The 14149-nt window shown below is 36.5% G+C and overlaps 1 protein-coding gene across 1 annotated transcript in view; it reads right to left on the bottom strand.

Annotated features, from left to right (window-relative positions):
- The window catches only part of LOC117394924 (outer dynein arm-docking complex subunit 2-like), an 88492-nt gene extending 74934 nt beyond the window's left edge, over positions 1 to 13558 (bottom strand). Inside the window, exons 1-7 of the mRNA XM_033993666.3 lie at positions 13466 to 13558; positions 12594 to 12828; positions 12002 to 12159; positions 11442 to 11640; positions 11178 to 11284; positions 10481 to 10617; positions 8490 to 8606 (exon numbers count right to left, since the gene is read on the bottom strand). Of these exons, the coding sequence (XP_033849557.2) occupies positions 8490 to 8606; positions 10481 to 10617; positions 11178 to 11284; positions 11442 to 11640; positions 12002 to 12159; positions 12594 to 12817 (942 nt within the window). The 5' untranslated portion in view covers positions 12818 to 12828; positions 13466 to 13558. The remainder of the gene's footprint in view (positions 1 to 8489; positions 8607 to 10480; positions 10618 to 11177; positions 11285 to 11441; positions 11641 to 12001; positions 12160 to 12593; positions 12829 to 13465) is intronic.
- Positions 13559 to 14149: the final 591 nt, after the last annotated feature.

The raw sequence follows: 14149 nt of genomic DNA, 5'->3' as shown, positions 1-14149 counted from the left end.
CAATTGTTTTGTATTTTTCAATGCAAAATGTCAAAGTGTAAAAAGTGTGAGAAAAGATTGTAACATTTGCCGTCTAAAGCTAGCGTGACTATAGAATCATAAAAATCGCTTTAAACAGTGACATAAATTAAAAACAGCCTAACGATCCAGTCCAAAATATGACCTTTTCATACATAAAAATGTTTTATAAATGAATATTCTGGACACCAAAATGTTGCTGTTTAATTAGAAAATCAGCTGTGCGTGGCAAGTGTTAAAAGCCTCCATCTATAGACAAAATACATATTAATTTGACCACAAAGAAGAAATGATAGTGGCAATGTCCTACAGTATCTGAAATATGTCACCAACAGTAAAGTACATCATAACATAATGTTGAGGTTGGCTCACCACCTTGCACAAGCAAGAAATAAGGAGGAAAGTTGGTGTATCACACCCAGTTAATGAGAATCCCAGACCTTAAATGTTTAAAACTCATAAAGCTAGACTTCCAAAGTGTTTACTCCAGCCTGTAATTAACTTTCTTAAATGTAGAAAAAACATACTAAATGGTAAAAAACATTCCCAAAAACCAATGTCTCTTATGCCTTCTTAGGTTGACCATTGTTTCTCATTTTGTTAACATTACATTTTCTCCTTTACAAAACAGGAGAAAATACAGCCCATAGCTGCATCTAAGTTATCAGTTCTAGATTCAGAAAGTTCAACATATAAATTATAGTAGCAGTACAGAAGCCGTCACAGGCCTTATCAATTTAAATCAAGGGAAGTAATGTTAACTTTACAATGCATTGGTAAGACCTCATCTAGAATATTGTATTCAGTTCTGGTCACCTCACTACAAAAAGGATATTGCTGCTCTAGAAAGAGTGTAAAAAAGAGCGACCAGAATTATTCCTGGTTTAAAAGGCATGTCATATGCAGACAGGCTAAAATAATTGAATCTATTCAGTCTTGAACAAAGAAGACTACACGGCTATCTGATTCAGGCATTCAAAATTCTAAAAGGAATTGACAATGTCGACCCAGGGGACTTTTTCGACATGAAAAAAGAAACAAGGACCAGGGGTAACAAATTGAGATTAGATAAAGGGGCATTCAAAACAGAAAATAGGAGGCACTTTTTACACAGAGAATTGTGAGAGTCTGGAACCAAATGGCCTCCTCTCGTTTGTAACCTTTCTTATGTTCTTATGTTCTTAATAGGTTTTCACCTCAGGGGATCAATGTTTAAATATGGTTACTGTATGTCACATGTTAGAGGAGTTTGTGGTCTCAACTTAGCAATCAGTAACTAGAAAAAAAACACCACACAATTCAGCACAACTGTAGATGGGAATTGGGAACATTGTAGAGACAAAGGATTGAATGGACATTGAGAATGAATTGTAAGTAGCCCCCTCCACTGACAGGCTTGAGGGGCAAAGTAGGGAAGCTTTACCTGGTCTGTGACTCAATAGCATTGTATTTCAGTCTCCAGTGCTGCAAATCCAGTGCCTTTCATAAAGTAAATTATTCACAACAAAATTGACCAATACTTGAGTGGCCTGGTGGTTCCCTGGTGATCGAAGTGTCCTAAGGGGGATCTAACTAAGTTAGTGATGGGATACTGAATTGCATTTTTAAAATGACAACTGTACTGTAATCAGATGATACATGTAAGTGTTCCAGATGAACACAGAAAACAAAGTGACATTTTGTAATACTTTAAATGGTACAAATCTGTTCATCAATGGTGGAGTTTCCATGCATGTTTTTTTTTTTAGCTCGAGACATTTGCTCGAGAAAAATGTCTTGTGTAAAATGCTTTTTTGGGTTTCCTTTCACTCAGTTTATTTTACTCGAGTAAACCGGGCTTTTCACACGACGTCATGCAAATCGAGGGGATAGTTGGGGGTTGATATGTAAATTAGCTATGTGTAAAGTACTCATGCTGTTTTTGAGATTACTAGTGACATTTTGTGAAAATGCGGTTTCCATGCAAAGAGAACTGGTACACGAGTGAATCTAAGCTGCTGTAATAAAGCAAAATACCTTGTGCCTGGTTGGTTAATAATGTGTTTTATTGCTTTTGCCCAAATAGTTTCTTAAATGTCATTGGCAGGGTGGCATGTCGTTAGTATTGAAACAGGTTTCAACTAATTTATCTTACGACTCATTCATTCAAAATGAACTGGGAGGTATAAAATGAAACTGACCAACACAGGTATTGCAGATCACCATGGCTGAAAACCGGCGGATTGTAAAACTCTGTGCCACACATCTTCCTCGTATGCTCCCAAGGCTGTCTTGAGAACAGTGGATGTTTTCCCTTTTTCGGGAGCTTGAACCTCCAAGCATCCTCTACCAGCAAATACGTATGCCTTTTTATCTAATGCCAATGGCTAGTGAAAGGACGGTTTGGACACATACCTGTCCATCTTGTTGGTGGGAAGAGGTTGTGCTGCATCACTCTTTCAGATCTGCAGTGGATAGTCATTTCACGTAACCAGGGCAACATTCAGCAACATTATAGTGGAACTGGTAAAGGAAGATATGCAGCCAAAAAGGAATTATGTACTGTCTCCTGTGCCAGTGGAAAAAAAGAGTGGCGATTGCTCTGTATACGCTGGCATTCTCAGCTGAGTAAAGAGTTAGGGTTACTCAGCTGAGTACAGGGTAGTTGGTAATGTGTTTGGGGTGCATAACACCACAGTTCATCGCTGTATTTACAAGTTTGTCAACTCCCTGGTTCAGAGCCACTGCAACACGTACATAGCTATGCCAGATGTAACTGAAGCAAAAAGCATTGCTCTGCGGGACCGTCCCTCTTCTCCCGAACGGCACCTCCTTGCTCATTCCTGCAGTTAGGACTGTGTGACAGAGATTGAATGGTTCTTGGTGTTTGAACTCCCTCCCGACCTGCGAGTGCACTGTGAAAAGGCAACAGTAGATGGAGTAGAACACCCCATCCTGTACCTCAGTAAAAAGATGCTCCCTCGGGAGCGAAACTACTCTGTAGTTGAAAAGGAGTGTTTGGCCATTAAATGGGCTACTCACTCTTTACGATACTACCTGCTGGGACATTAATTTGATCTCATCACTGACCACGTCCCACTCAAGTGGTTAAGCACAATGAAGGACAGCAATGCCCGGATAACTCGGTGGTATCTGGCATTGCAGCCCTTCATGTATCACATGGTACACCCTGCGGGGAAAGACCACCAAAATGCAGATTATTTTTCCAGGGAGGGAGGAGTAATGGGAAAAGCAGATTTAGCAAAGTGTTCTTTCGGCTCCACTCTGAGCAGTGGGATATGTGAAAGAGATCGAATGATTCTTGGTGTTAGATCTCCCTCCTGACCTGCGAGGGCACTGGATGGCCCGACAGTTCATTCCCTGGGTTAGGTGGAAGTCGGCCATCTAAATCATCGACCTGGAAGGGAAATTATGTGGCATCCGCAGATTGGAGGAGCGGCTGCACTTGCTGACCATGAGTAAATGAGATTTACCCTATCCCTCTGTTTGGCTGGGTTTTTTTTTGGCCACAAACCTGATTTACACGAGTAATTCTCCCAAACGTGCACGCACATCGCCATTTCACGTGTAAATTGCCCCGCATGGAAACCTCATGAATGTTGTCTATTATGAAAAATGTGACCCTTCATCTAAATACATCAACTTATTCTCCTTGCTTACACACAATCACAGCTGCTCTGAGAACTGCATCAAATGAACAAAAAAAACCCATTGGAAGTGAATAGTTTGCCTGCAACAGTTTTCTATGTATAGTCTTTTTTGGCAACCTAAAAGGTTACAATTAAATGTGTAATCCAATAAAAGTAGGAAAAGATCACTGCCTGCTTGCACTGGAAACAGCAGTATAGTTTTAGAGATTTCTTTCTGTTATCTTTGGATGTCATCAAGCAAGTTCAAGCCTATTTGAAACCACACTAGTTATGTTTCTACTGTTGAAATAATGGAATAAAGAATAAACTGTTTAGCACAGAACATTTTTGACATGCAAGACTACATTTGGAGACAATTACAAAGAGATTAGTATGGTCTAAATGGTGAAAATTAGTTTCATGCTTCTACCTACTTCAGGTTGCAATGAGACATAGCAAAATGTCAGAAAGGTTAATTTTTTTTTAATACATTTTCCTAGGGAAAAAAAAATGCTGCAAAATAAAACAAGATGTTTTCAAGGGAAACATTGATAATAAAATAACTTTGCTAAAACTGCTTGTTTAAGGCACATGAATGATTAAAAAATACTTGTGTGGCTATTATGTTCTACAATGTATATAATATGAAGTCAGTTTTAGTTTCAAATCCCAACATGTCAACAAGACAATAAAAATAATGTTATGTTGGCTGTGGAGTTGACTTTCATCATGAGGATAAACCAAAAGAAAGCCACTGTTCAAACAAAAACAATGCACAGAGAGTATGTTTCCATATTTATAATTTAGTGTAGTGCAGCTGATCTCCTTCCAAAATCTCCAAAAGCTTTGCCCGTCATTGAGACGGCTGTGTTCAGGACATGAGTTTTTCTAACAGTAGGGGTCATTAAACTGAAAAAGCAAACTAAGCCTGGATTCTTCTTTTAAACAGTGTGTTCTGGGATTGCTGCCTATCCTAATAAACAGAGCTTTTCCTCATGTCTTCCTTTATAACCACCTTCAGTGTTATTTTATCCAACAGTATTTAATTTATTTGAATGCTGTAAAGGCCAAACCTGCCCACAACCTCTGACTGCCAATTGCATTTATAAGTGAAAAAACAAATGTCCATAACATTTTGAACTTTAAAATTTAAAACTTTTTTGGTATTTTTTTTAACAATTATCAAGAGGCATTCTTTAGGTTACCGCAGGAATGATTATATGGCCACATGTAAATTTCCCGTTGTTAGCTACCTTCTTTTTAGTGTACACACTTTGCTTTCTCCTACTCTGTTGAAAGAGCACCATAAATCCCAAGATGATATTTTAAGCACATCACAGAAACCAGGACCAGAGGAAATTAAGTGGAGATAGACAGGACAGAGGGGAGTAGACACTTTACAGAGAGTGGTGAGGGGATGGAATGGGTTACCTAGACATGTTGTTGATGCTGAATCATTGGGATCCTTTAAGACCCAACTTGACGTAGTTCTGAGATCAAGTAACTAGGGTACTGGACATGCATTGATGGGCCAAATGGTTTTCTCTAGTTTGTAAACTGTTAGGTTTCTTATAATTCTAAATTATCCCCCCACACCTCCATTACTTTCCTTCACTGCAGCAATCCCTACACTAGCGCAGAAAAACTGAAGGTACTCCAATCTCACAACAAAGCCAATAGCCTCCCTACACCCAAAAGCAGGTGTTAGCCACCTACCCCTAGAGAAGCTGTGATACATCTAAAGGATATCGACCCAAATTTTAGTAAACAATGATATATTGTATGTTGTACCAGTCTAAGGAATAAATGTCACCAGGTATTGTTACAGAATGTCACAGGGTATTGTTGCAGAATATTTAGTTGTAATTTAAACAAGAAACACAAAATACCAATATGTTTGACAAGCTGATTTAAAATGTTTTACTAGTTTTAAAAAGTTATGTTTCAGATGTAAACTATTCAAAATATTATGGCAATAGAAAGTGAAAGTATATATTAGAAAGTGGAAACAAAGGTGAAAGCTGGAGTTTACTGATGCAGTTATTCACCCTAGTTCACAACATCTATGATGTCAATCTTATTAATAACAGATTGCATCAATCATAATGCAAAGTAGAATGTATCATGTTTTCAAAGCTACATGGTGGAGCGACCTTGACATTAACCTACAATGTACTGATTGTGTTTAATAATACCCTGAATGTCTAAAAGAGTGTCATGTGACTGCTCTTAAACTGAAATGCTTAGCTACATACTTTCATTGCTTTTTTCAGCTACTTTGCCTGTCTTGAATGGTATGATATGTGAAAACTATATAATTATGGTTTTCTTTGAAAACAAAAAGAAGAAATTAATTTAAAAAATATTTACAATATTGTTTGAATGAAAATAATTCATTCAATAATATGAAGGGTCATAGATGTGGCAGTAGCTGCTACACTTCAGTATTTCAAAATGTATGTACAGTGCCTATAGAATGTCTACACCCCCTTTCAAAATTTTCACCTTTTGTTGCCTTACAGCCTGGAATTAGAATGCAATAAAATAGTTTTTTTTTTCATTTATCTACACATCCTACCCCACAACTTCCAAGTGAAAAAAATATTCTAGAAATTTGTAGAAAATTAATTAAAAATAAAAACTGAAATAGCTTGGTTGGATAAGTATCCACCCCCATTGTAATAGCAAATCCTAAATTAGCTCAGGTGTAACCAATCGCTTCCACCTGTGTTAAATTGTAGTGATTCACATAATTTCAGGATAAATTCAGTAGTTCCTGTAGGTTCCCTCTGCTGGGTAGCGCATTTCAAAGCAAAGACTCAACCATGAACACCAAAGAGCTTTCAAAAGAACTCCAGGACAAAGTTATTGAAAGGCACAGATCAGGGGATGGGTATAAAAAAAAATATCAAAAGCCTTGAATATCCCTTGGAGCACAGTCAAGACGATTATTAAGAAGTGGCAGGTGTATGGCATCACCAAGACCCTGCCTAGATCAGACCGTCCCTCTAAACTGGATGACCGAGCAAGAAGGAGACTGATCAGAGAGGCTACCAAGAGGCCAATGGCAACTTTGCAAGAGTTACAGGCTTTTATGACCAAGACTGGTCAAAGTGTGCATGTGACAACAATATCCCAAGCACTCCACAAATCTGGCCTGTATGGTAGGGTGGCAAGAAGGAAGCCATTACTCAAGAAAGCCCACCTTGAATCCTGTTTGAAGTATGCAAAAAAACAAACACTCTGTAGCCATGTGGCAAAAAGTTTTGTGGTCTGACGAAATTAAAATGGAACTTTTTGGCCTAAATGCAAAGCGTTATGTTTGGCGCAAACCCAACACAGCGCATCACCCAAAGAACTGTGAAGCATGGTGGTGGCAGCATCATGTTATGGGGATGTTTCTCATCAGCAGGGACTGGAGCGCTGTGGCAATGTGCCCCGCCCCTGTGTGCATTTGTGTGTTATATGTTGTATGTTGCGTGTGTTAATTTGGGGGATTGTAGTTGGCTGCACGGGATATAAATGGGTGTGTGCAGCACAAGTTATTTAAGATGTAATTGTCTTTAGGCACGGGATTGCACATCACTTCACGTGCATTTAAAGTATTTAATATGTGAGCACAAGGTTGCACGTAATTAATTCACGTGCTGGGATTCAAGTGAATAATTAATTAGTAATTGAATCCCGGCACAACAGTATATATAGATGCACATTTCATTCACTCGGGGTTGTGTGTTCAGGGCGAAGGAACGGGAGTGAGGAGATAATTAAAGTGAAACAGCAATTGCTACGTGGTACGTGTTTGTTTAGTGTTCGTCCCTGTTTGTTAGTGTCTGTTCGTTTTGTTTGTCTGTTTATTTTGGCCTCAAGTGCCGTGTCCTGTGTTTTGTTCAAACCTTTTTATTTATAATAAACCGGCGCAAGCAAACGCCTTCATCATTTAATTTAATCTGTCCCGTGTGTTATTCATTTCCTGGATCTGACGGCACCACTCAGCCAGCAGTGTGACAGGCACTTGTCAGGATAGAAGGGGAAATGAATGGAGCAAAGTACAGAGAAGTCCTTGAGGAAAACCTGCTGCCCTCTGCAAGAAAGCTGAGACTAGAACGGAAGTTCACCTTTCGGCATGACAACGACCCAAAGCACACAGCCAAAGCTACACTGGAGTGGCTAAGGAACAAAAAGGTAAATGTCCTTGAGTGGCCCAGTTAGAGCCCCAGCCTAAATCCAGTCAAAAATGTGTGGCATGACTTGAAGATTGCTGTCCATCAACGCTCCCCAAGGAACTTGACAGAGCTTGAACAGTTTTGTAAAGAAGAATGGTCAAATATTTCCAAATCTAGGTGTGCAAAGTTGATAGAGACTTATCCCAACAGACTCACAGCTGTAATTGCTGCCAAAGGTGCTTCCACCAAGTATTAACTCAGGGGGGTGGAGACTTATCCAATTATGATCTTTCAGTTTTGTATTTTTAATAGATAATTTTTCTCAATAAAAACTTTTTTCCCCTTAACAGTGTGGAGTATGGTGTGTAGATAAGTGGAAAAAAATCCTCATTTAAATGCATGAAACCCTGAGGCACTGACACAACAAAATGTGAAAAAAGTTCAAGGGGGTATAGACTTTCTATAGGCACTGTATTTCAAACTGAAATAAATGTCTACTTTTACAATAGGAAATGTCACTTTAATCCGATACAATTGTATCTACTGTATCAATAATCATCTATACTTTTGAAAATACTTGGGTTTACTGCTATGTGTTTTTTCTCATTGCAGCAACAAATCAACACACAGTATTTTTTATATGCAAGGTAAAGAATGGTTCTAAGTGTGTGCATACCTGCTTAGTGATGTTTTCTGCAAAATGTGGAGACTTGTTTTTTAGAAGTGTGACAAGATCTTTATACACTTCACTTTTTCTTTCATAGTCAATTTCCTCTCTTTCCTTTTCCACACCCTGAAAGAACAATAACAAATACAGAAATAGCAAAAATATTATATTGAAGGACTCACATTACATGTAAAACATACTGACCCTATTTTGTAAAAATAATAATAATAACATACTTGTTTGTGTGACATTGCATTATAACAAGATATTAGAATTATTGAACTGATTCTACCAGCATTGTTGTTGTCAGTTGTACTGTTAACTCACAATATTTGCCTTTACCATTGCAATTGCTTATAAAACAGCACTATAGGGCAGTACTATATGGTACAGTATATATAAGCCCTATACATTGCAAGTAACACCTTATTACTGACTTTTTCTGTTGCTATTCACATAAGTGTTCACAGGGGTGTGTCAAATGTTTCCTGCATTCAGGTTACATTTTTATTCCATTGAAAAAGTAGAAAAAAGGACCCAGATAAAAGAAATGGAGACTTGCTCAAACAAGCCAGTGTTTGTAAATTGCTGTGCTTGGTCCCAATATCACAAACATGATACAAAAGCTACATTTGAAAACTATCCTTCAAAAAAAGAATTATAATAAAATCAGAACATATAGCCTACTGAATTCTAATACTGTGGAAATTAAACATTTTCTGATAGGTGCAGATTGCTGTTTTCTCACAAAGCAGATCTCAGAAATAAAAAATGTCCCTTTCTCTTGGACTATAGAGGATGTTAATTTGACTTATATAACTGTATAACTATGATTAGTAATGAATTCAATTAGTGTTGCAAATAACTATGGATAGTCCGGCATTTTAATGGTTGCATATACTTTCATATTGCCAAGATTTGTGACAGCTGACAAATGTGCTTACCTATTTATTTGGAATAAGTCATTAAAGATACACTATAATACTTCAGAGAATTAATTAATATAGCTCTGGTTCATATCACATGCAATACTTAAAAATTATACTTTAAATATGTATTTTCCACTTTAAAAAATCTTGAACAACAGGCTTTGCAAGAGCATTGGCACTTGAATGTATTTAGGAATAAATTATGTTTTCCTTATTTATCAGCATTTTGAGTAGACTACAAACTGCACTTCATAGTCAAGCACAACAGTCACAATGGGTGAATCAATAAATACATACAAGTATAACATAAACAGTATTGAGATGTTTAAAGATTTAGGGCTCCACATTAAAAATAAAATCCACATTCTGTGTCTAAACTAAACAGTAATATCTACAACCCAAGATTTTGTCAGTATGTTCAAAACGTCTGTGTGTTTGTGCATCTATTCATTTATGTTCTGTTCTGAATATAGCTGTGTAGAAAACAGTCCATAAATCAAGAAAAAGACATTGCACATCTCAATATAGGATCAGGTTGAATATAGTCACAAAAAAGAATTGTGCAATAGATAAATATACACTAGGTACTTAAGTACCAAAAATTGTACATTTAGATTATGCCCCTTCAGGTGCATCATACCATTGTTGGTATAGCCATGTGGTTTACCCTAGAGCAACCCCGCATTAGGGATCCCATTGCTGGGAAGACCACCATTATATGGGAAGACTTGTTACAGTTTAATACATACAATCTCTCAGTCATTTATTCTCTTAAAAATTTCCTTGGATAATTGTTGCATAAGTATTTAAAGCAAAACAAACTATCAACTTTTTTTCTGGAGTTTGAAGCAGTGTTATTGAAGAAATAGCCATAATCCCCGGTGGAGATTCCAAAATAATGCTCAGGAAACGTCTCTCGAAACCCTACTGAAAAAGATTTGTACCTTGGAGCCACAACAGAATTATTTATACAGCAAAAATAAATCCTATAACAACAGAAATGAACTCTCCTGTTCAAACACTAGAAGGTCATTTTACCTATTTCACTTCTCGTTCATTACTGTTACTCACCCCATTAAGAAACACTCCAGCCGTACTGCATGTGATATACAAGGGATCAGTGTCAACGGGTTTAATTACTAGATAACAAATTTCTCCATGAACTTGCCTCCATGGTGCAGCGCGGCATCCATTTGAAAATTCATAATCTAAAAGAAATGTTTAATCATTGTCAGTAACCTTTAAATTTAAAAAAATTGAAACACTGAAATAATACCTTACCATAATATCTGCAATGTAAATTTCAATTACATCATTTATGAATGTTAGTTTCTCAGTTTCTAAATATGTTAACAAAAAGCACTTTGTACGTATTCCAGCTATATCTTGTTCAATATAAACCTGATTGCTTTCATATTTTTATCCACATATCCTTGGTCATTAATCAGTTTGGACCAGGTATTTTCATTTGATATCACGCATCGGGTGTAAAATGTGTTGTGAGCTTGAGATTTACTGTGCAGATGAGGCCATATTGTATTATCTCTTAATACAATTTTCATATTGTGGACATTAGATGCATTAGAACGAGAGCATTTACTGGGAATGATATGTAAATGGTAATTCATTTATCTTTCAGCACATCGTGATCTGACATATGTAATGACTCCCATATTTCTGCAAACAGAATACACACATTTTAAATATACAGTGTTTCCCTAATAGCAGGAATTTCTTCCAAACAGAAGAATGTGAATATAACTCAAACCTGATGTGTATTCAACAGACTTCAACACCATCTTCTCTCCTTCACCACAGAAGCGTTTCAGCAATTCCACATCATTCTTAACTGTGACGGGGGTAAGGCGTACTTCTCTGCAACAATCAATTTAAAATCTATTAATAAATTACAATTCCTGTCAGTTAAATATTGTATTTAGTACAGTGCTTTTTCTAATAATCTATTCCAATAATTAAATCCTGTATTTTCTTCTGAATAATACAATAAACAAATAAGTGGTAAACCACATACTGTGACATTTGCTTCAAGGAATTATTAAGTAGCTGCATATCCAGTTGCTGAAGGAGGAGTAACATTTTCATTTTCAGTTCTGCTTCATGACCTTCACCACCTTCTTTTACTTTGTCCAAGAGACGCAACATTGAGGTATCCTCTCCTTCTACTGTAGCAAAGCTTGGCCCAAGAATTTTTGCTACAGGGTCTCTATTAGCTTGATATACATAACAAAGAAAAATATATCAATAGCCATAAAATTAGCAAACTGGTCAACAACCTGTCCTTTATATAATGTTGCACTGTGGTAAGATTTACTCTACTGTAAATATAAAAAAGCAGCAGTAAATGTCTATACAAGGCAACATTATCATAACCATAAATATCACGCTTCTTCATTAAAACTGGGAACAAGACTGACGCACGCCTGACTCGAGGCTAAGAGAAAACAAGAAATTTTAAGATACTTTTTTTTTTTTTTATTGTATATGAAATGTTGTTGAGTTTCACCAATATTTTATGTGTACCTTCATATGTGTGTTTAACCTGCATTTGTTGTAAAACTATTGTGAACTAACCTTCAAGACATGCCCGCACTTCCTTCAACTTTTTGTCTTGGGCCAACTGTAAAATGTTGGACAGCTGACTAAAACTGTAAACTTGAATGGCGTGTGAAGAAAGATTTAACAAGGGTTGTCCATCTTTGGCAGCTTCTTTTGAATTTACTGTGGACTTACTAAAAAATAGAATGAAAAAAGGTAGTTTATGTACAGTATTTATTTTCAACAGTTATTGAGGTAGATTCCATTAGCCATAGACCACACAATGATTACATGATTAGACAAATCATTGCACTTGAGCACACTTAGAAATTATGTTCAGCTCATATTTATTTAAGCATAATCAGACAGTGAATGAAAAAGTGAAGTCACATCTGTACTTTAAGCCTTTTGGTGAAAAATGCAAGCAGAGTAGGCAATGTGGCAAACAGACACAACTATATACAACTACCCTAAATGAAGTATATTGTGGAAATGATCAGCAGGCAGGAACATGAGCAATCAGACCCTGTAAAATAAATTGGTCAATGAAAAACCCCACGGGTGTCACGTGATACTTTATTCACTGGTTGTTTCCTGGTGACACCAATGAGAAACATCTTTAACATACCTTATTTCATAATCTGGTCCAAAAGCAGAAGGCTCTAAAGTTGTTGTCCATCCAAGAGGTTCCTTAAAAACCAGTGCTGCCTCTTGAGGATGTCTGGCGCTAAAGTTTTCCACATATTTAATAATCTCTTTCAGCAAGGATTCATTCAAGGGAGTGATTTCCAATTTGCCAGTCCCAGAACCAGCTGTAGTCCACTGAGCTGCCCTTATCAGTGCAGCCCCCATGACATCAGCTTCTGATTTGTCATATAAGTACAGAAAGCCACAATTCAAAATGGTTAAAACTTTAAGGTTCAACTACACTATTAAGTACTATAAAAAAATAATACTGTTATCTGTAGCAAGCCTTGACTATAGGATAATTCCCTTGATCTGTTAATATCCTAACTGCAAATATCCTGGGCCTTAACAAATTAATTACGTACTGTATACTCTTGACTAATATAGATTTCAGGAGCTCAGTTCAAATGTAGTGTCCCGTTCGTTTTCTTTTTGTGTAATTATAATATTTGTTGTGTTTTGAAGTAGAACAAATGAATGCTAAAAACTGGAATTTCATCAAACAATACATGACTAGATACAAAACTATTTCCAAACGTTTCCTAACAAAACATGTATAGCGGTAGTATGACTTGAAGAATTCAGAATTGTATTTGGAATGATACTTTTTAAAAAAATTATCCTGCATAGTTTGTTTGCTGTTGAAGGATATTATTTAAATATAATTATATCAACTGTATTCTTAAACAGCGACGATACTTACTGTTTACACGGCTGCTGATTGTTAAAACACTACTTTTTAATTTAAGATATAATTTATATGATCAGAGTCATATTGTATTATTATTATTATTATTATTATTATTAACTTACCTTAATGTCACTAACAACAAATGTCCAGCTTGTTTCGCCAAAACACCACGCACCAAGCTTTTCTGGCTGTTCAGTTACTTTGTTGCCTTAGAAACATACAAACGCAATAATAGTATGCCTTTGTTGCTAGGAAACCGCCAAACAACGGGTTCCCAGAAAGAACAAAAAGGTGGACGGGGATAGCACTGGGAAAATCGATCAAAGTCTATCCAGGATAACAAGGGTCTTGCTTTGAATTACATTTTTTTTGTGTGCGTGTTTGTAGCAATAACAGGGGTTCTTGTTTTATTTCTAAATGTTGATAATCAGCTGATTAATGAAACACGCCGGATGCTAGTTTGTTTGTTAAAACTGTTAAAATTGAGAGAAAATAGAAAGTGGTACATTTAAAAAAATAAATAAATAACGTAAACATTAGAGGTTAAGGTCGTGTTTTTTTTGTTTGTTTGTTTTTTCCCCATACCCACCTCTGGTTGATAAAACTCGGTAGACTTTTAGACTATTATTTTCAAGTACGCGGTTCGCTGCGCACTGCTTCCTCGCGCATGCCTAAACACATTTTCCAATAGTTGTTGTAATTAATCATTTTTTCCACCATTAAGAAAAGAGCATGGTCTTTTACATCTATTTTCCAGTCTTTTACATCGTTGTTAATGTAATTAATCATATTTTTCCACCATTAAG

Source organism: Acipenser ruthenus, chromosome 3, assembly GCF_902713425.1.
Source record: "Acipenser ruthenus chromosome 3, fAciRut3.2 maternal haplotype, whole genome shotgun sequence".
NCBI lineage: Eukaryota > Metazoa > Chordata > Actinopteri > Acipenseriformes > Acipenseridae > Acipenser > Acipenser ruthenus.
This window is presented reverse-complemented; position numbering and strand designations above follow the sequence as displayed.